This window comes from Ranitomeya variabilis, chromosome 5, assembly GCF_051348905.1.
Source record: "Ranitomeya variabilis isolate aRanVar5 chromosome 5, aRanVar5.hap1, whole genome shotgun sequence".
Taxonomy (NCBI): domain Eukaryota; kingdom Metazoa; phylum Chordata; class Amphibia; order Anura; family Dendrobatidae; genus Ranitomeya; species Ranitomeya variabilis.
This window is the reverse complement of record NC_135236.1, coordinates 677,101,098-677,122,301: the sequence shown is the minus strand read 5'-3', so window position 1 is coordinate 677,122,301 and position 21,204 is coordinate 677,101,098. Positions and strand designations below refer to the sequence as shown.

Sequence of the window (21,204 nt, the reverse complement as noted above, 5' to 3'; positions counted from 1 at the left end):
CTGCCCCTATGTACAAGAATATAACTACTATAATACTGCTCTTATGTACAAGAATATAACTACTATAATACTTCCCCCTATGTACAAGAATATACCTACTATAATACTGCCCCTATGTACAAGAATATAACTACTATAATACTGCCCCCTATGTACAAGAATATAACTACTATAATACTGCCCCCTATGTACAAGAATATAACTACTATAATACTGCCCCTATGTACAAGAATATAACTACTATAATACTGCTCCTATGTACAAGAATATAACTACTATAATACTGCTCCTATGTACAGACTATAACTACTATAATACTGCCCCTATGTACAGAGTATAACTGCTATAATCCCTTTCTCTGTGTTTTTCTTACCTTCTCGCTCTCGTCCTAGATCCGTATGTGAAGGTGTCACTGATGTGCGATGGTCGTAGGTTGAAGAAGCGCAAAACCACCACAAAAAAGAACACCTTAAATCCGGTCTACAACGAGGCCATCATATTTGACATCCCTCCGGAGAACATGGACCAAGTCAGCTTGTCTATCGCCGTCATGGATTATGATCGGTATTAGCTTTGTCATTGGAAATGAAGCGATATTTCACTTTTATTTCTAGAGATCCCCTCTAATCCTTTGTTTTGCTCCTGTCTCCCGGAGGATTAGTCTCGGGAGGATGAAGGTTTTGGCTGCGGATTTTCCTTCTTTTGATAAACAGATCTGACTTTTCCTTACAGGGTGGGACACAATGAAGTCATTGGGGTGTGCCGAACTGGAGTGGATGCCGAGGGGCTTGGCAGAGACCACTGGAACGAGATGTTGGCCTACCCAAGAAAGCCAATCACCCACTGGCACGCATTGGTGGAGGTAACGAGACGTCAACTTTTTTTTTCATCCTTGACGCGTTTAACCATTTAATCTTTCCATTTTCTTGACTTTGCGGTGCTACAGAAAAGTAGAACCGATGCCCGTGGACCCCCTAAGATTGCTCCTATAGGTCCAAAATTGGCGGAACAATTAAAGCTGAAATCCGATTGGCTGATATTTGCTAATACTATCAAATAAGTAGACTGTGTGGTATTAAAACTTTAACTAAACTTTTTTCCCACTAAATAGTTCAGAACTATTAAGGGACAGTACTTCTAGGTAGAAAGGTATATTTACTTACATGTTTTATTATTATTTATTTATTTTTTATACATTTTGGATGTAAGGATTAGGATTTAAAATACCGTATATAATTTTTTTTTTCAATTTATTCAAATGTGTTCAAATATATATATATAATTATTAATACTTTTTATTTACTTTAAATATACAGAACTTTTTTTTTTTCATTTTGGACTAAGCCGTAAAATTGAACATTTTAAATAAATAAATAATAAAAAAAAAATCCCCAAATAATATTTATTCATATCCTAGTTCTTATTGATTTAAATATTAACTTTTAAGGACTTATCAAAAATGAAATAAAGAAAGAAAAATAAATCTAATTTTTTTTCTTATATCTAGACCTTTTGTTTTTGCAGCTGGATATAAAAAAAAAATGTAAACTTGGTTTTGTAATTTTTCATTTAAATAATATTATAATAAAAATAAAAAAGTAACTAAGCATATACAACGTTCTTCTAATATCAAAAAAGTTCTGTTTCTCTGTCCGGAATATATAAAGTAATCATTTTTTCTTGGCTAAAACTCAAGGATAAGGATGTTAATTTGAAAGAAAAAAAAGATAATAAAATAAAACGTTTATTAAATTATTTTACATATTCGTATGCAGGGCCAGAACTGATTGATACAGGGAACAAAATTCTATTTAAATAGATTAATTTTATTTATTTTTTTCAATTTTTGTAAGGCAAAATTTCAAGGATTAAGGTTTAATTTTAAAAAATTTAATTATAAACACTTTTTAAAACTATTCTATAGATATTGTGTATGCAGCTAGAACTGACTGATATAGGAATAAAATTCAATTTGAATAGATTTTCTATTTTTTTGTACAATTTTTTTTGGGGGGGGGCTAAGTCTCACATTCCATAATAGCTCAGTGTGTTATTAGGTTGATTCCCAAAAGAAAAGTCATTGGTTCGAATCAAGGCGCAGCCATGAAGAAGATTTCCCAAGGAAAGAGAAACTGCATCATCCAGTTCATCGATTGCCGTCTCTCGGCCAAGAAAATTGACAAACTCCATTATATGAGCGCCATGACTGGTTGAAGAATACGAAATGAAGCCTGTCCATCCATTCAGAAGCCAAGAGGTGGACGTCCAGGCAAAATATCGGAATCAACAAGTCGGGCCGTCTCTCGGCCAAGAAAATTGCCAAACTCCATTAAATGAGCGCCATGCCAGGTTGAAGAATACGAGATGAAGTCTGTCCATCCATTCAGAAGCCAAGAGGTGGACGTCCAGGCAAAATATCGGAGTCAACAAGTTGGCTCATCACAAGGTCTATCAGTTCTGGGGCGGCAAACGCAGCAGTGGAGGTGTCTCGTATGCTTTATTATAGTGAGGTCACAGACTTCCATGTAAGCACCTTGCGACGCGTGTTACATAAGTCTGGAATGGTGGCCCACAAAAGGTGAAGAAGCCTCGACTTAAATATCGTCTTAAAAAGCATCGGCACGAGTTTGCAAAAAACTAGGAAGAGTGGACAGTAGAAGATTGGAAACGGGTGATTTGGAGCTATGACATGAAAGTCAATAGACTAGACTCTGATGGGTGCAAATGGGTTTGGAAGAAACAAGGGAAAAATGGGCCAACGGATCGAGAAATTGAAGGAACTTTGAAGTTCGGTGGAGGAAGCCTGATGATATGGAATTGTTATGAAATTGTTTCACAGCCAAAGGAATTGGATACTTGACCAGGATCTATGATCTCAATACTGAGCTATATGTGAGTGTCCTACAAGACGAGTTACTTCATACACTCAAGTACTATGGGGATGAAAAGGACAACAGTGTTCCAGCAGGAGAACGACCTGAAGCAAAGGTCGAGATTGGTGAAGAAATGGTTCAGTGACAATGAAGTAGAGATGCTAGATTGGCCAGACAGTCTCCAGACCTCAGCACTCAACTTAGCGGTGATGAAAATATAGAGGATTTTATTCATCCAATGTAAGCCAAACGTTTCGGTCCCTAACCGGGACCTTCATCAATGACAAAAGTATGTAATGAAAATGACTCGAGGGAGAATTAGATGAAACGAGGACTAAACCTGAGTCCTGGTGGCCGCGGCATCCACCGCTGTCTAAACAGCGGTGGATGCCGCGGCCACCAGGACTCAGGTTTAGTCCTCGTTTCATCTAATTCTCCCTCGAGTCATTTTCATTACATACTTTTGTCATTGATGAAGGTCCCGGTTAGGGACCGAAACGTTTGGTTTACATTGGATGAATAAAATCCTCTATATTTTCATCACCGCTAAGTTGAGTGCTGGGTTATGTTTTGATTGTCATTATGGTTTGGGAACCTACCCAGGCACCACTATGTTAGTTGTGCACACGACGTTCGTACCACTAGTCTCCAGACCTCAACCCAATCCAACACATGTGGGTAGAGGAGAAGAGAAAGCTGTATAATTACCCAAGTGAGGCGACCAGTATGCACCAACTCTGGGAACTCGCAGAAGAGACCTGGGATCAGGTTTTGGTTGAGACATGTTTGAATCTAAGCAGCCCAGAAGGATTCAGGCCGTGGTGAAAGCCAAAGGTGGATTTACAAAATCAGCCAAACAGAATCTGCATAACTAATCATATGCTAATTAGCCGCAAGTCAAATATATGTATGAGATAGCCAAGATGATAGTCTACAAGATGATGGTAGTCTCAGGTTTGAAGTCTGTAGTGGATGGTGAGATATGGAGCCTCCAAGAAAAAGGTTCAAAACATTGTTACCCTTTTGCTCGTCACTATATATATCTGGATGCAGCCAGAACTGACTGACTGTGGGTAAAATATTCTATTAAAATAGATTTTTGTTTTACATTTTTGAACAAAACCTCAATACGTAAAAATATAATAAATTCTGTATTTCCAGATGCCGGGCAGAGCTACCAGTTTTGACAGTCAAGGATCTTGTTCTTCTCCAAAGCCTCCGTTGACACCTTAGAACCGCCGGTACGAGGTCTTACACGTCAACCACTTGCCTAAAACACATACGTGGCCCCATCCAGGAGCTCGGTGCACAGCAGCCAATCAGAAGTGAGTTTATTTTGCATCGTGCCAACACTCATCGTCTCCAGCAGGAGCACTCACAGTCCCGCCGATAAAACGGGAACCGGATCTGACACCGACACAAGAATTGTGAGGGCATTTTCATTGTTCCTTGTGGTGGGTCTCCCTGAAATGTGTTGTTCTGAACACAAACGCACTCAGGAGTAATATTTCTATGTCTTTTTTTTTTGTTTTATATATATATATCGTTATCTCTAACCGAACGACAGAGAGCAGTGCATTCTGGGTGTAGGGCTCCGCCCATTTATGACTCCGCCTACATCCGTTTGGGCTTAACCATCAAACCGGCGGTAAAACTTTGACCACATCGAATGAAAGCTCAGTCTTTAAGTAAAGTATCTCCAAATTTTATGCAGAATTATTTCTAGCCACTTTTTTTTGTAAAATTTCCATTCCACACAATATTAGTTGGGCTCCGAGGGGAAATGTTTAGCTGGAGATAACATTTGATGTTTTCCCTAGAGATTTTTTTTTCAGGGAGGAGGGGTTCTAAAAGTTGAATTTGTTTTCTCCAGAGGCGAAATTCAGGAATGTATTTATGAAAAAAATATCTAAAATTTTTCATCGGATTTTTAGGAGGCAATTAGGGGTTAGGGCGACATCGTTATAGGAGTTTTATGTCCATGAGTAAAACCATTGGAAATGAAAAATTGAAAAATTGGCATGAGAGGTTGACTGACCGGTCGGACATTTTGCCAATCTGTTTAGGCCAATTTTGGCATCATTGTTGGTGCCTTATGGACTCACCAAGTACCCTTTATTAAAGGAGTCTTCTAAATTATTTATTTTTAAAGGGAAGACTTCCTTCTAATTTACTAACTCGAAAAGTTGTGCGAGTCTACTACTGAAGCCAATCAGAACTTTGCCATCATTACGTTACCGGCACGTCCTGATTGGCTCCTATGGTTCAGTTGGAATTTTTTACCCAAAATGTTAAGCTAACTAACTGTAAGTCCATGTTGGCTTTCTTAAAAATATTTATATTAGGCCAAATTTAGTTTTTAATTTGAAATTCAGTCTTAATGTTGCCATGTTGTTGAGTTATTGGGCAGGAAGCTTCCTGTGCTTACACTAAATGTTTTCCCCAGTGTAATCAGTTCTACTCGAAAACCAATGTAGTAACGGTTCCTTATAAACACCCTTTTTTTAATGTACCGTTCCTTTAAGTACAGATACAGGGAATTCCATTTGGCTTAGATCAAAAAGTAGAACAAGAAATTATTCCTTCTCGATATTCTTACACAGAGTTGATAGTTTTGGTCTTATATTGGTTTTTTCGGGACTTGGTCTTACTCAATACCATTGACTTTTTTTCTGGTGCTGCCAGTCTTGAGATACATTGACGATCCTTCCACGGTGATGTCATGTTACTACGTCCTCTAATGAAGGCCTCAGTGAACATTACATCTAAGGTGCTTGCATAGGGCTAGTGGATCCTACCAAGAGATGTGGAGAATTCAAAATGTATATTTTTTTTACATATTCTGAAAAATGTAAAATGTCCCAGAATTTCCCTTAAAAAGGTAAAAACAGATTGAAAAAAATCACTAAGTTTTAGAATTTTTCAAATGTTTCCTATGGGAAGGGTTTAAAAATATTTTTGTTCCCGACTTACGTACGACTTGGTTACAAGCATAAGATGTGGGAAAAAAAAGAAAGAAAACTTATAGTCCTCTCATCGCCGATCCCTCCGGCCTACCCTCTGCTCACCTCCCACCTGCCGTCCAGTCCTCTTCTTTCTGCTGTCACGCCTGAGAAGCTGGGATGTGGCCAGAAGTTCTGGCTTGTAATGAAAATTCCAGAGATGCGGTTCGTGATGATAAACGAAGGACCAGATGGCGGGCAGCGAGCAGTACTTAGCAACAGTAGCAAACATCTGCAGAAAATGGGTAAAATACATTTTTTGGAACACTATAACCAGGGATGAGGAACCTTTTTTTCTGCCAAGGGCTATTTGAGTGTTTATACCGTTCTTCGGGGGCCGTACAAACAGTACACTAACTCCGCCCACAAGGTACATCTTTGGCACTGGCGTCAGGCTGTAATATTTCATTGCACCCATCTCGAGGTACAGTAGACCATGCAGCGCGTGCCCACGGAGGAAGAAGAAATTAAAGGGCCAGTGGCAGTCAAAACACAGCTGTCGGATTGAGCACCTCGGTCTCCGGCATTCTTCCCAGCGGCCAGATAAAAGGTAACCTCCAGCCAAAGGTTCCCCAACCCTGTTGGTTGAAAAACGCTAAATTGAGCCCAACTTGCTGATCATTGGGGGTCCGAACGTAGTGACCACTTCCAATCTTAGAACAGGACTCTAAGGATGGAACAGTAGAGGAGATACCGGATCTCGATCCTAACGGGGCATTTCTGAGCCCTGTTTTGTAGATGGGTGAGTTGGGGTAATCACATATAAAAGGCCCATCTCTAAATCTTATCCCTTTAAGAATAAAAAATTCAAACGTGGATAAAAGTAGTATTTTTTTTATCATTTTTTTCCTAGATACATACTGCAGATCAATTTGCAGAAATAAATGCAGCATTTCCAGAGAGATGACTGATCACTTCCCTGAATAAATAGGGACTATTATTAGCAGTCGCCCCTGACCTTACGATTTTCTGGCACATGCCTGGGGAGTCCATTAGACCCATCGCCTATTATAATGTTGATGAAAGAGCCAATTAACACAGGGGCTGTCTGTTGCCATGACACGGGCCATTCAATGCCTGCACAGACAGTCGTGCTCGCATACAAAGAGCCGCGTCCCTGCTCTGTGCAGCAGCGGAAATATTTTTATAGACTGGGAAAAAAAAAATCTAAAAGGAAATCAGATACTGAAACAAATCTTTAAATATTAGATTATATTCTTTTGGGAAAAAACGATCCTCCTCAAGATGTACGAAGATGATTGGGCCAGGATTCACTGTTTTCCGCCACCCATCATTAACTATGTCCTTTGGTCCCTTGTGGCCCACTTTGATTTACATTGATTTGAATTCTGCCATTTAGAATTAGTCACCTGAACAACAGTATCTAATTTGTTGTTATTTTATCCCCACTGAGTATTCCGTTTTTTTCCTTTTTCAAATCCGACTTACGGTTCCAGAGATATGAGCTTTTTTTAATTTTTATGGTCTTTACTACGAGGGTGGAGCTCACTAAAGACCCGCCCTTGAGGATCTTATGAGAAAGGCTCTCATTGGTGAAGATCATAAAAAGGCCAATATCTTTGAAACTGTATGCCGGATTGAAAAAAAATTAAATACTCCGCGGAGCTGAGAGTAATATCTGGTCACTTTTAACCTGGTGTCAGATCTGCCTTAATTTGGGACTTTTACAAACATTTTTTTAAAATTTATACAAAATTTAAAATTTGGGCTGTAAATTTAAAAATGGCTAAAATTTCATAATTTTTTTCTTTCAATTCCCAAAATGAAGGGACTCGTTGACACTGATTTTTTTTTTTTTTTTTTGTGAAGCATTTTATTTTTGCTCCGTTCCTGTCTTGGCAGCAACCTGGCAACATTTTAGGAATTTGGACAAGTTGTAAAATTGTATTATTTCACCAATGAATTGACGCTTTTTCCTACCTACTAGTGCCAAAAATTAAGTTAAAAAAATTCCAATGGTTTGACTTACACAATTTTAGGAAGATTAATCCAGCGAAGCAAAAAAATGTTTTATTGTTTTTCATTTTGTTGATTTTATTTTTTTATTTTTTATTTGTTAAATTCCCCAAGTCATCAATGAAGGACGCCGATTATTAATCTCCTCTTCTTTTTCACTTGATTCCTGCCTGTGACACTTTATTTGAATGTACTTTTATGTGGTGCGTGTGTAGAGTTGTGTGTTTTTCGAGCATCACGATACACTGTAGCAGCAATATCTCGAGACTGTTATACATCAATTCCAGGTAGTATGGTTTGATATTTACCAATACAAGTATTAACTTCAAATCTAAATAGACGCTTATGCTTCGAAGAGGCCATTTGGGCTAAAAGGGAATTTTATCGATGAAAAAAAAGCACAATTTTTATTATTTTTGAATTATTTTCTTATTTATGGATCATTAAAAAAAAAAATTCAGATGATCTAAAATTGTAGATTTTACAAAGTTTAATTCTCAAACATATTAGAATGTGATTTATATAATTTGCCAGTAAGTTATTTTACATTTTATTTGAAATTCCTTGTGCTTTATTTAAATTTAATTTTATTTGATTTTATTACAATTATTTATTTATTTTTTTACTCATTTACACACTTATTGGATACTAAAATGTGATGTAAGCCTGCCATGTTTTTTTAATAGCAGATGTCTATTAACAGATTTATTAGATTAGTGATCAAATTAGCTTAAAGTGCAGGTTATGTTAAAGACTTGTGTGGATCGCTGACGTCCGGTCTCCTAAATCACCGGCATGCTGTACACAGTTATGATGTAAAACGCAAGGCCTGTCAAAGTGGACGTGCTCATTAGTCTTGGGATGGCTGAGTCCACCGATGAATATGTCCCAGTCATGGCCAAATTAATTTTTTGGGCGGTTCTCTTTGTGAGAATCCAGAAAGTTTATGGCCGGTTTTCTGGATTGTAGAAACCTGGGAAAGAGGTTAAAAAAAAAATTAAAAAAAAATGGTACACTGAACTTGGCCACGCCGTGTCCTGCTGCTTCAACTTTCCACCCTATCCTCCGTTGACCACCAAGCATAAGAAGCTCCTCATTGTCCATCCTTTTTGCTGGCAAATCTCCATCCACCTAACCTAACTGACAAGCTCCTCAGTGTCCCTCCTCCCTACTACTGCTGAACGTCCACCCAACTAGCCTGACTGACAAACTCCTCAGTGTCCCTCCTCCCTACTACTTCTGAACCTCCACCCAACTAGCCTGACTAACAAGCTCCTCAGTGTCCCTCCTCCATGCTAATGCTGAACTTCCACCCAACTAGCCTGACTAACAAGCTCCTCAGTGTCCCTCCTCCATGCTAATGCTGAACTTCCACCCAACTAGCCTGACTGACAAGCTCCTCGGTGTCCCTCCTCTCTGCTAATGCTGAACCTTCACCCATCTAGCTTGACTGGCAAGCTCCTCAGTGTCCCTTCTCCATGCTAATGCTGAACCTCCACCCAACTAGCCTGACGGACAAGCTCCTCAGTGTCCCTCCACCCTACTACTGCTGAACCTCCACCCAACTAGCCTGACTTGACAAGCTCCTCAGTGTCCCTCCTCCCCCCTACTACTTCTGAACCTCCACCCAACTAGCCTGACTGACAAGCTCCTCAGTGTCCCTCCTCCCTACTACTTCTGAACCTCCACCCAACTAGCCTGACTGACAAGCTCCTCAGTGTCCCTCCCTCCTGCTAATGCTGAACCTCCACCCATCTAGCTTGACTGGCAAGTTCCTCAGTGTCCCTCCTCCCTGCTAATGCTGAACCTCCTCCCATCTAGCCTGACTGAGAAGCTCCTCAGTGTCCCTCCTCCCTGTTACTTCTGGACCTGCACCCATCTAGCCTGACTGACAAGCTCCTCACAGTTCAGCCTGATCCACCTAGCTTGAATACCAAGCTTATCGGTGTCCCTCCTTCCTGCTGATTAATATCCATCTATATAGCCTGATTCACAGCTTCTCAATGTCCCTCCTTCTTGCTACTGCTGAACCTCAAACCAACTACGCTAACTGACAAGCTCCTCAGAGTTCAGCCTCCCTGCTTCTGGATCTCTGACACCTAAAAAAAGCAGGCTCCTCAGTGTCCCTCCTCTTTGCTGCTGCTGAAGCCTTCTACAACTAGCCTGACTGACAATCTCCGCAGTGTGCCCTTCCCTGCTACTGCTTTAGCTCTTTCCCCTTAGCCTGAATTGCAAGCTCATTAGTGTTCCTCCCTGCGGCTTAATATCCATCTACGTCTTACTACTCTAGTCGAGTGTCTCGAGACCAGGAGCTCCTTCAATGTCCCTAATGCTAGGTGCGCTCTATGGTTAAGACACCGGGGCCACCTTGTCTTAGGTACCTTACCTCCTTAATCCGCCCTCAGTCTGTACCCTTCCCCCACCCAGGAAAAAGGAAAGTAGTAGTGTACCGTGATACACCAACCAGAATAACCAGGTAATACGAACAGGGATAAAGGAAAATACCAAACATACAAATATACACACACACAAACAGAGGTAAACATTGGGGAGTGGAGGATGGGGGAAAAACCAAAGTAGGAGAAGAAAGGGAATTAACACACACTCAAAACCTAGCAACAGTCACAGATAAATCTACCAAATGCCTTCTCCAATAACCACGAGCAACAACCTCCATGCATCCAGCATAAGCTAGCTCTGACAATGAGTGCTATCCAGGGCCCAGATTATATAGGAGATCGGAGAGGCTAACAGTGCACAGCTGAGCCTTAACTCTCCTGGAGCTCTCAACTGAGCAGATTAACCCCTACACTGCAAAAAGAAACTTACACCATTTAATACGAAGGGAAGTGCTTCTAACCAGTGCAGGAGTAGGAGAAATCAGACACTGCGGTCTTCTGGCTCCTCTCTGTCGTGACCCTACGTAGTCTGACAGCTCTTCAATGTCCCTCCCTCCACCCACCTAGCCTGACTGACAAGCCGGACACTTCACATGCTCATTTTAACATCCGGATTGAACCCCCTCGATTCTACAATAGTAAGTCTACCAGCCTCATCAAGATCTGCTATAAAATGACACAGTGAAAAATTACTTTTAAGTTGAAATACATTACATTTTTAATATTATTAACGGTGAGACTGGAAAAGAAGAGAAGCCATTGTAGTAAACGGGGAACGTGGGCGAATTCTTAGATGATGTCCTTTCAAGCTAAATTGATACCTGTCAGATAAGTGCAGACATTTACAGAGAAGATGAGAAATCAAGCTGCTGCGCTCCTCGGCGACGAGTTACATAATGGGATTTCTTCTACAGGCGGCAGCAAAGAAAGAAAACATGTTATTTTATTATTATTATTATTAATGAGTTCATTGAAATTTTTTTTTTTTTTATTATTATTAAATCTAATTTTATTAGATCATCCGTGTAAAATTCTGATTAAATTTACATCAAACTAAAAAAAAAAAAAAAAAATTGAGGGATTGTTTAAAATTTTTTTTGTAATTTTTAGGCTACGTTCACATTTGCGGTCGGCGCCGCAGCGTCGCCGCATGCGTCATGCGCCCCTATATTTAACATGGGGGCGCATGGACATGCGTCGCACTTGCGTTTTGCGCCGCATGCGTCACTGCGGCGCCCGCGTCCGGGCGCAGAGGACGCAACAAGTTGCATTTTTGCTGCGTCCAAAATCAATGAAAAAAAGGACACATGCGGCGCAAAACGCAGCGTTGTGCATGCGTTTTGCTGCGTTTTTGTTTGCGTTGTGCGTTGCGGCGCCGACGCTGCGGCGCACAACGCAAATGTGAACGTAGCCTAATGCAGATGTTAACCCCTTAAAAAAATTATTTTCTCACAAACTTCCAAACATTTTTTTATCACTTTTTCTTATACAACCAAGGAAGCAAATTACACTTCCATTAACGTAGACCACCCATCAACTATCCTAGACCACCAGGGGAGTAAATAATAATCCTTCCAGTACCCTAGATCGCAAGGGAAGGAGGCATTAACCCCTTTATGACCCTAGAGCACCAGGAAAACAAAAATTGATCCTTTGATAATACCATAGACCACAAGGAAAATAAAATATTAACCCCCTCCATAACACTAGACCACCAGGGAAGCAAATCTTAATCCTTTCATTCTTGACTATTACACACTGTGTACAGCATACCGATGACTGGAAATCAATAAAATAGTCCTCACATGACCACGGAAAACCAAAGTGTGTGTTTTGTTTTTTTTTTGTTTGTTTTTTTTTGGGGGGGGGTAATTTTTTTTATTATCAATTTTACTCGAATATGTATATTATTTGTAAATCTCACTGGTATTTCCTTATGGTTGAGGGGTGAATTTACAGGAATAGTTTATTTAGTCATTTTTTTTCCCCCAAAATATCGATTGCATCAGGAAAGTCTGCAGCTAAAAAAGACATAAAATAAAAAAATATAAAACCGATTAAGAATAAGATTCTAGTAACGTATAATAAACAATTAAAAAAAAAAATTCTAAATATTTCACAATAAATAACCTTTTTCCTTGTATTTTTTACAAAGCGGAGCAACTCCTCAGAACCTTGCTTCCAGAGGTATAGGCGGGAGAAGTCTTTGCATTGGGGCCCGGAAGCTTCTGCAATGTCTACTTAGATGAACCTTTTTTTCCGTGCCTCAGTATTCCGTTTTTTAAAGAGAAATAACCGGTTATTTGTACAGCGACCACTTTCCAACAAAAACGTACCTGACAAAAAAACGCGTTTCTGAATATCGGAAATTGTTCCTTTCAAATGTAGCATTCTAGAAATATATGTTTAATTTATTTTATTTTTTTTAAATTACCGGACGTGTTTGTTGTGTTCGAGTTGTACAGATTTCATTTTTGCAATTAAATTATTGGGGAATTTTTTATTTAATAAAAAAATTATCGAATGAAATGTGCAGAGATCAATGGTGGGAAAAAAAAAACAATAAAAAAATTAGTGCAGCCATGTAATCTGGCCAGTAAACGCACAGGCGAAAAAGAAATACCTAAATAATAATAATAATAATAATTTAAAAAAAAAATGATAGACTCCTTTTTAATTAGGCCGTATATGGGATTTTTTTTTAAATTATTGAATTTGTATTATTTTTTATCATTTGTCTCTTGTTTATTATTATTTTTTTTTGTTATTTGCCCCTTATTCACATGTAAAGTGCCATGGAATAAATGGCGCTATATAAATGTTTAATAATAATAATTGTTTAATTAGTATTAAAATATTTGTTTTCCATATACTAAAAAACGGTTACTTATGTATCACAAATATATGTAGAGTTTTAAGAAGTGTTTTTATTTAAAAAAAAAAGTAGAAAAAAACTTTCACATTTTAATAAGTGAAGTTTCATAACGTGAAGATGAAAATATACGATAATGTGAACATTATAATAAAAAAAATATAGTAATCATTTATTTCACCAAGTACCATAAAAAAATAATAAAATATATGGGTTCTATAGGATTAAAACAAAAAAAAAATATGCAATTTTGAAAATAAAAATATTGGGCAAAAATAATTTATGCAAAAATGTGTTTGTCACACAATTATGCAATTTTTTGAAAATGTATTCCAGAATAAAAAATAATAATAATAATTTCATTCATTGTAATTCAAAAGGCCTTTTCTTAAACTTGTAAATTATTATTTCTCCTAAAAAAATAAAAATAGGTTAATCAGATAGGAAGATGGGGTTGGGGGATAGGAAGTTGGAGTTAGAGTATGGGATGGATGTTCAGAATGGGATAAATGCTGGGGATAGGGAGGATATTGGAGATAGGATGGATGTTGGGGGATAGAAAGGATATTGGAGATAGGATGGATGTTGGGGGATAGAAAGGATATTGGAGATAGGATGGATGTTGGGGGATAGAAAGGATATTGGAGATAGGATGGATGTTGGGGGGTACAATGTTGGGGGATAGAGGATGTTGGGGATAGGGAGAATGTTAAGGGATGGATGTTGGGGGATAGGATGGATGTTGGGGGATATAATGTTTGGGAATAGGATGGATATTGGGGATAGGATGGATGTTGGGCAATGGGATGGATGTTGAGGGATGGGATGGATGTTGGGGGATAGGGAAGATTTTGGGGATAGGGAGGATGTTGAGGGGTTAGGCTGGATGTTGGGGGATAGGGAGGGTGTTATGGGATAGGATGGATGTTGAGGTGTAGAGAGGATGTTGTGGGATAGGATTGATGTTGGGGATAGGATGGATGTTGGGGGATGGGATGGATGTTCGGGGATAGGGAGGGTGTTGAGGATAGAAAGAATGTGGCGAATAGGATGGATGTTGGGGATACAATGTTGGGGATAAGGATGGATGTTGGGGATAGGATGGATGTTGGGTGATGGGATTGGATGGATGTTGGGGGATAGTGAGGGTGTTGGAGGATAGGGAAGATTTTGGGAGATAGGGAAGATTTTGTGGGATAGGGAGGATGTTGGGGTTAGGCTGGATGTTGGGGGATAGGGAGGGTGTTGGGGGATAGGATGGATGTTGAGGTGTAGAGAGGATGTTGAGGGATAGAATGGATGTTGGGGGATACGATGGATGTTGAGGGGTTAGGATGGATGTTGGGGATAGGGAGGGTGTTGCGGGATAGGATGGATGTTGAGGTGTAGAAAGGATGTTGAAGGATAGAATGGATGTTGTGGGATACGATGGATGTTGGGGGAAAGGATGGATGTTGAGATGTAGAGAGGATGTTGAGGGATAGAATGGATGTTGGGGGATACGATGGATGTTGAGGGGTTAGGATGGATGTTGGGGATAGGGAGGGTGTTGCGGGATAGGATGGATGTTGAGGTGTAGAAAGGATGTTGAAGGATAGAATGGATGTTGTGGGATACGATGGATGTTGGGGGATAGGATGGATGTTGAGATGTAAAGAGGATGTTGAGGGATAGAATGGATGTTGGGGGATACAATGGATGTTGAGAGGTTAGGATGGATGTTGGGAATAGGGAGGGTGTTGGGGGATAGGCTGGAGGTTGGGGATAGGATGGAGGTTGAGGTGTATGGAGGATTTTGGAGATAGTGAGGATTTTGGGGGGTAGTGAGGATGTTGGGGGCTAGTGAGGATGTTTGAGGGATAGGATGTTAGGGGAATGGTTGTTGGAGATAGGATGATGGGATAATAGGGATGGACGTTGGGGGATAGGTTGGATGTTTTGGGATACGATGGATGTTGGGGATAGAATTTTAGGGATAAGAAGTTAACTTAACAGTTGGGGTTAGGATGGATGTTGAGGGATAGGGAGTTATGGGATAGGGTGCTAAGGTTAAGGCATTAGTGTTAGGAGATTGGATGTTAGAGAAGTGGTTGTTGGGGATAGGATGATGGGGTAATAGGGTATAGGATGGATTTTGGGGGTAGGGTGCTAAGGTTAGGGCATCAGTGTTAGGGGATAGCATGTTAGGGTTTTCCCCAACCCTATTTTTTTTCACTCTTTCCTAACCAAGGAAAAATAGCGAGATAGAGAGTTTGCCAGGTTACAATGCTGCACTTTACGAAGTAGTGATTTTTTTTTTTCTAGTTGTTTTTGTGTATATTTCATAAGCCTCTATTTATAGTGGAATTTTTAAGTACATTTAATAAATGAGCTCTATGGAAAGATACATTGGTCAAAAAAAAAAAAAAATCTCTTGCAGGATGTCAATTATTTGTGCTAATTGTCGTTGGCTGACTTACAATACTTGAGCGTTTTGTACACTTTTACTTGTGTCCAGCAAAATGTGAATTTTTAATGGGGTTTGTGATTTGATACTTGCCTATTGTTGAAGTCAATATCTCCAGCTTCTGTACTATTTAAGATGAAGACAAACTTTTTGGAACAATTGTGTATCTGGCTTTTTGTACGCGCTGACTCTAATGTTTGTGAAATTTTGAGCTACAAGAGAGTATTTACCTATATATCAGAATCTATTTATTGTACGACCTTCGATCTCTGTTTTTCTGTTTTTGTTTTTTCTTCTTTTATTCCATTGATTTGCACTGGTCTGGAAAAGATGTATCGCATTTCAGTATTTTCAAAAATCGTCTGCTCTGGAAAAATGTGCAAAAATGTTTGTCATTACAGATGAGTACTGAAACAGCAAAACCTCAACATTATTTGTCATGGAGTGTACAGTTTGTGATAATTTTCTAAAAAATAAGTGAAAAAAAATGTAATAAAGTAAAAAAAAAAAGATATTAAAGATATTAAATATAATTTTGATCTGTTTCATATGTATTTTAAAAGAATAAAGATATTCTAAATTCACGACTTACAGGTTGTGTTTATTTGGTATCCATTTTTAAAATTTGCTTTATATTTTTTTTACATTTAAATTTTTTTAAAAATTTTTTTTACCTCTTTGAATTTTTTATTTTTGAAATAGTTTGACATTCTTAAAAAAACTTAATTTTGTTTAGTTTTAAAAAATTTTATTTTTCAACCTAAAAGCAACAAAATCAAATATGTAATAGGCGATGCCATTAGACAAACTGTTAAGCAAAAACGAAAAAGACCCGTGTATAAGGGCAAAAATACGTTATTATCCTGTCTTGTAATATTATATAGTTTGGATTTTATCCTTATATTTTTTCCAAGTGCATTTTGTGCTTTTGCATCCTTTTAACTTCTTTTTCTTCTTTTACAGTATGTTTTATCCACCTGAACAGGACTGTAGATGTGAGCTGCAGGACCAGGCACAGTCGCTATGAAATGTGCGGCACTAAGCCTAGTACTGCAGGTCTGTCTCATTCATTTGAATAAGACAAAATTCATGTGAACTGCAGTACCAGGCACAGACACGGCCACATGTACATCACTGTGCCTGGTACTGTATCACAGTCACAGGACCTGCTTGATATGAGCTACAGAACCAGGCACATTCACTCCTAAATTAACAACTCTCAGCCTGGAACTACAGCTCAGACCCATCCATGTGAATAAAATTAAGTTGATGTGAACTGCAAGTCCAGGCAAGGTCAGTGCCAAATGTAGGTCATTGTGCCTAGTACTGCAGCTCAATCCTTTTCACTTGAACAGGACAATCTTGATGTGAGCTGCAGTACCAGGCACAATCACGGCCAAATGTACCTCTCTGTGCCTGGTACTGTATCTGTCTTTTTCTCTTGAACAGGACAAACTTGATGCGAGCTGCAGGGCCAGGCACATTCACTAACAATTGTACAACACGGCCTAGTACTGCCGCTCAGATGCATTCATTTGAATAAAACTAAACTGAAGTGAGCTGCAGGTCCAGGCACGGTCACTGCCAAAAGTACATAATTGGGCCTAGTTCTGCAGCTCAATCCTTTTCAGTTGAACAGGACAGTCTTGATGTGAGCTGCAGGACCAGGCGCAGTCACAGCCTAATGTACATCTCAGTCCTATTCATTCGAATAAGTCTAAATTCACGTGATCTGCAGAAACAGGCACAGTCACAGCCTGATGTACTTCACTGTGTCTGGTGCTGTATCTCAGTCTTATTCCCTTGAACAGGACAAATGTGATGTGAGCTGAGGAAGGACCAAGCACATTCACTAACAATTGTAGAACACTAAGACTAGACCTGCAGCTCAAACGCATTCATTTGAATAAAATTTAATTGATGAGAGCTACAGGACCAGGCATGGTCACAGCCTAATGTACTTCACTGGGTCTGGTGCTGTATCTCAGTCTTATTCCCTTGAACAGGACAAATGTGATGTGAGCTGAGGAAGGACCAGGTACATTCACTAACAATTGTAGAACACTAAGACTAGTCCTGCAGCTCAGACGCATTCATTTGAATAAAATTAAATTGATGAGAGCTACAGGACCAGACATGGTCACAGCCAAATGTACTTCACTATGCTCAATCCTTTTCACTAGAACAGGAACAACTTTATGTGAACAGCAGGACCAGGCACAGTCATAGCGTATTGTACTGTACATCACTGTTCCTGGTACTGTATCTCAGTTTCTTGCTCCTGAACAGGACCAAATTGATTTTAATTTGCAGAACCAGGCAAAATCACTATCAAATGCACGGCACTAAGCCTATTACCACAGCATGGGCACATTTATTTGAATAAAACATAGAATGATGTGGGCTTCAGGACCATTAGCAGTCATTGCCCAATGTACGTCACTGTGCCTAGTACAACTACAACAGCTCAATAAGTATTGAACATGTCACCAATTTTCTACTTAAATCTTTTTCTAAAGGTGCTATTGAAATGAACTTCTCACCAGCTGTTGGTAACAACCCATCCAATCCACAGTATTTCATCATCATCCTGGTAGACGGCAGCAGATTTTTATCAACAATGTCTCGATATATTTGTCCATTCATCCTTCCTTCAATTGTATAAAGTCTGCCAGTGCCGTATGCTGAAGAACACCCCCGACATCATGATGTTTCCACCTCCAAAAACTTCACTGTTGGTATGGTGTTTTTGGGGTGATATGCAGTGCCTTTTGGCCTCCAAACATGGTGTATATTTAGACCATCCAAAGAGTTCAATGTTGGTCTCATCTGACCAGACTATATTCTACCAGTATTTCACAGACTTGTTTAAATGTTGTTGAGCAAGCAGTAAACATGCTTGACCATGATTTTTCTTCAGCAATGGAGTCTTAAATGGTGAGCGTGCATACAGGCCATGGAGTCTTAGATGGTGAGCGTGCATACAGGCCATGGAGGTTGAGTGCATTACTTATAGTTTTCTTTGAAACAATTGTACCTGCTGATTCCAAGTCTTTCTATAGCTTTCCTAGATGGTCTAGACTCTTGGACAACTCTTCTGATAATTGTTTTTACTTCTCTGTCTGAAATCTTTCAGGAGCACCTATTCATGGCTAGTTATGGTGAAATTATGTTCTTTCCAAATTAAGGCGCCACTGGAACCTTCAGTATTTTAGAACTTCATCTGTAACTAATGGCATCAGTATGTTTTGCAATAATAAGGTTGCAAAGGTCTTGAGACAGCTCACTGGTTTTTCTTGTGTGGCACCTTGATAATGAGACACCTTGTGTTAGGCCAGCTGCCTTTTTTTTGGTGACGTGTTCAATACTTATTTCACCCGAGGTATATCATCTGAAAATGGCCAACATGGCCGCTATAAGAATTGCTTTCACCATTCGTGGAGGAGAGGGTGCCTTTTAGGTAGTGAAGAATTGAGCTGATCAATGATGTTTGCCGACTCGTTGGTAAACACGTGATTGGTTTACAACCTCCCCTGCCTCCAAGTCAACCAATCTCCAGAAAAACATTTAACCGAAACAGACGGACGTATTGGACGCCACCAGTTCCACATGCTGTGTATAATGTGCATGTATAGATATATATCTTCCGCTCTGTTTATACGTTGCCGGCCGGGCTGCTGGGAATGAAGGGCACAATGACCTCCTGGTTACTTCACATTCCGCGAGGGAGGACAATGATCACATATCTTCAATTCTTCTGACAGTCTTCAAAAACAAGATGACAAAACCATCAATCAAAAACTAACAGTATGTGTTATCACAGATATCAGTTCACCTGAGCAAGATGACAGCAGATCTACATCTACACTCTATGGAGAAAAGTATGTGCCCCCCACCCCACATCTACTACAGGATCTTTCTTGACCTCCCATCCTCCCGCCATAGAAATTAATGTGAAGTCGGCCCCTCTACAGATATAACGGCTCCACTCTTCTGGAACGGTTTTCTACAAGATTTTGGAGGCGTCTGTGGGAATTTCTGCCCCTTCATCCAGGCCATGAAGCTCCCAGTGGGGTGCAGTGTTTGTGCTTATACCAGAGAAGGTCTGGACTCTACAGCTATGGGGTCAGCAGAGCGGTGGTGACTTTTCTGCCCTCTGCTCCTCAGCACTTGGCCCGCCGCTCTGTAACATTACGAGGTCTTCACTTCATGGCTGAGTTGCGGTTCCTTCCACTTCTCAGTAATATCAGTCACAGGTTATGCGGAAAATTCAGGAGGAAGAACTTTCATGGATGGACTTGTTCCCCCGGTGGCTCCTACTACAGGACCGCACTGGTATCCGTGAGCTCAGCACCTCTGGCCTGTCACGTGATAGTAGAGGCAGACGTTACGGCAGGGGGCAGCAGGTTACATACCGGGGGGTTATGGAGATTATACACTGAGGGGTAATGGGACTGGATGTTATACACTGGTGGTGAAGGGCCATATGTTATACCCTGGGGGGCGAGGGGCTTGATTTTATACAGCGGGTTCAAGGGGGCCAGATATCATACATGGGGGGAGTTGGGCGAGGGGCTGGATGTTATATTCGGGGAGCAAGGGGACGAATAGTATACACCAAGGGGCAAGGAACTGGATGTTATACAGTGGGGGCGATGGGACTGGAAGTTATACACGGGGGAGATGCTGTAGACCTGGGGCTGAATGTTAGACACTGGTGGGCAAGGGGCTGGATGTCGTACTCAGTAATACACCGGGGGCGTGAGGGTGTCGGATGTTATACACCGGGAGGTTGAGGGGGTTGGATGTTATACACCGGGGGTGTGAGGGAGTTGGATGTTATTCACAGGGGGCTAAAGAGGGTTGGATGTTATACACCGGGGGCATGAGATGGTTGGATGATATACCTTGGGGGCGATGGAGTTGGATGTTATACACCAGGGAGCATGAGGTCGTTGGATGATATACACCGAGTGGAGGGGGATTGAAGGGATTGGATGTTATACATCAGGGACATGAGGGGGTTGGATTATATACACTGGGGGTCAAAGGAGTTGAATGTTATACATCAGGGTGCATGAGGAGGTTGGATGATATACGTTGAGGAGGTTGGATGTTATACCCTGGGGTCATGAGGTGGTTGGATGAAATACCTCGGGGCGAGGGGGTTGGATGTTATGCATCGTGGGTGGGAGGGGGTTTGATATTTTATACGCTGGGGCAATGGGGCTCATTGTTACACATGGGTAGGGGGCTGGTGTTATACACTGTTTTTCAGCACTGATCATATTGATGAACTCAGGGACAAGAGAGAGCTATCTGTGCAGCTGCCCCAAACCCACTCCTCCGGGCTCTCTATGATAAGGCAATCACCATTAGGCCAAAATATACAAGCGGTAGCAAGGTCAAGATGGTGAGGGTTAAGTGCTAGTGTAGCGATGTGGACTGTCTTACCCTGTTCCTGCCCCTGAAGATAACAGATGCGTCATGTGAATACCGTCGTACGGTTTTATATGTAAAAGTAACGTGTGTCTAATGTAATGTATTATGGTGATATGCAGTATGTAACGTGTTAATGCATAATGTGAGTATAGCATAGGATAAGCTTAGCACACCATAATATATAGAATAAGGA

The 21,204-nt window shown here is 40.3% G+C and overlaps 1 protein-coding gene across 1 annotated transcript in view; it reads left to right on the top strand.

Moving 5' to 3' along the window:
• The window catches only part of SYT10 (synaptotagmin 10), a 66,629-nt gene extending 53,827 nt beyond the window's left edge, over window positions 1–12,802 (top strand). Inside the window, exons 5-7 of the mRNA XM_077266914.1 lie at window positions 393–564; window positions 733–862; window positions 4,035–12,802. Coding sequence (XP_077123029.1) covers window positions 393–564; window positions 733–862; window positions 4,035–4,106 — 374 coding nt within the window. The 3' untranslated portion in view covers window positions 4,107–12,802. The remainder of the gene's footprint in view (window positions 1–392; window positions 565–732; window positions 863–4,034) is intronic.
• The last annotated feature ends 8,402 nt before the right edge of the window (window positions 12,803–21,204 follow it).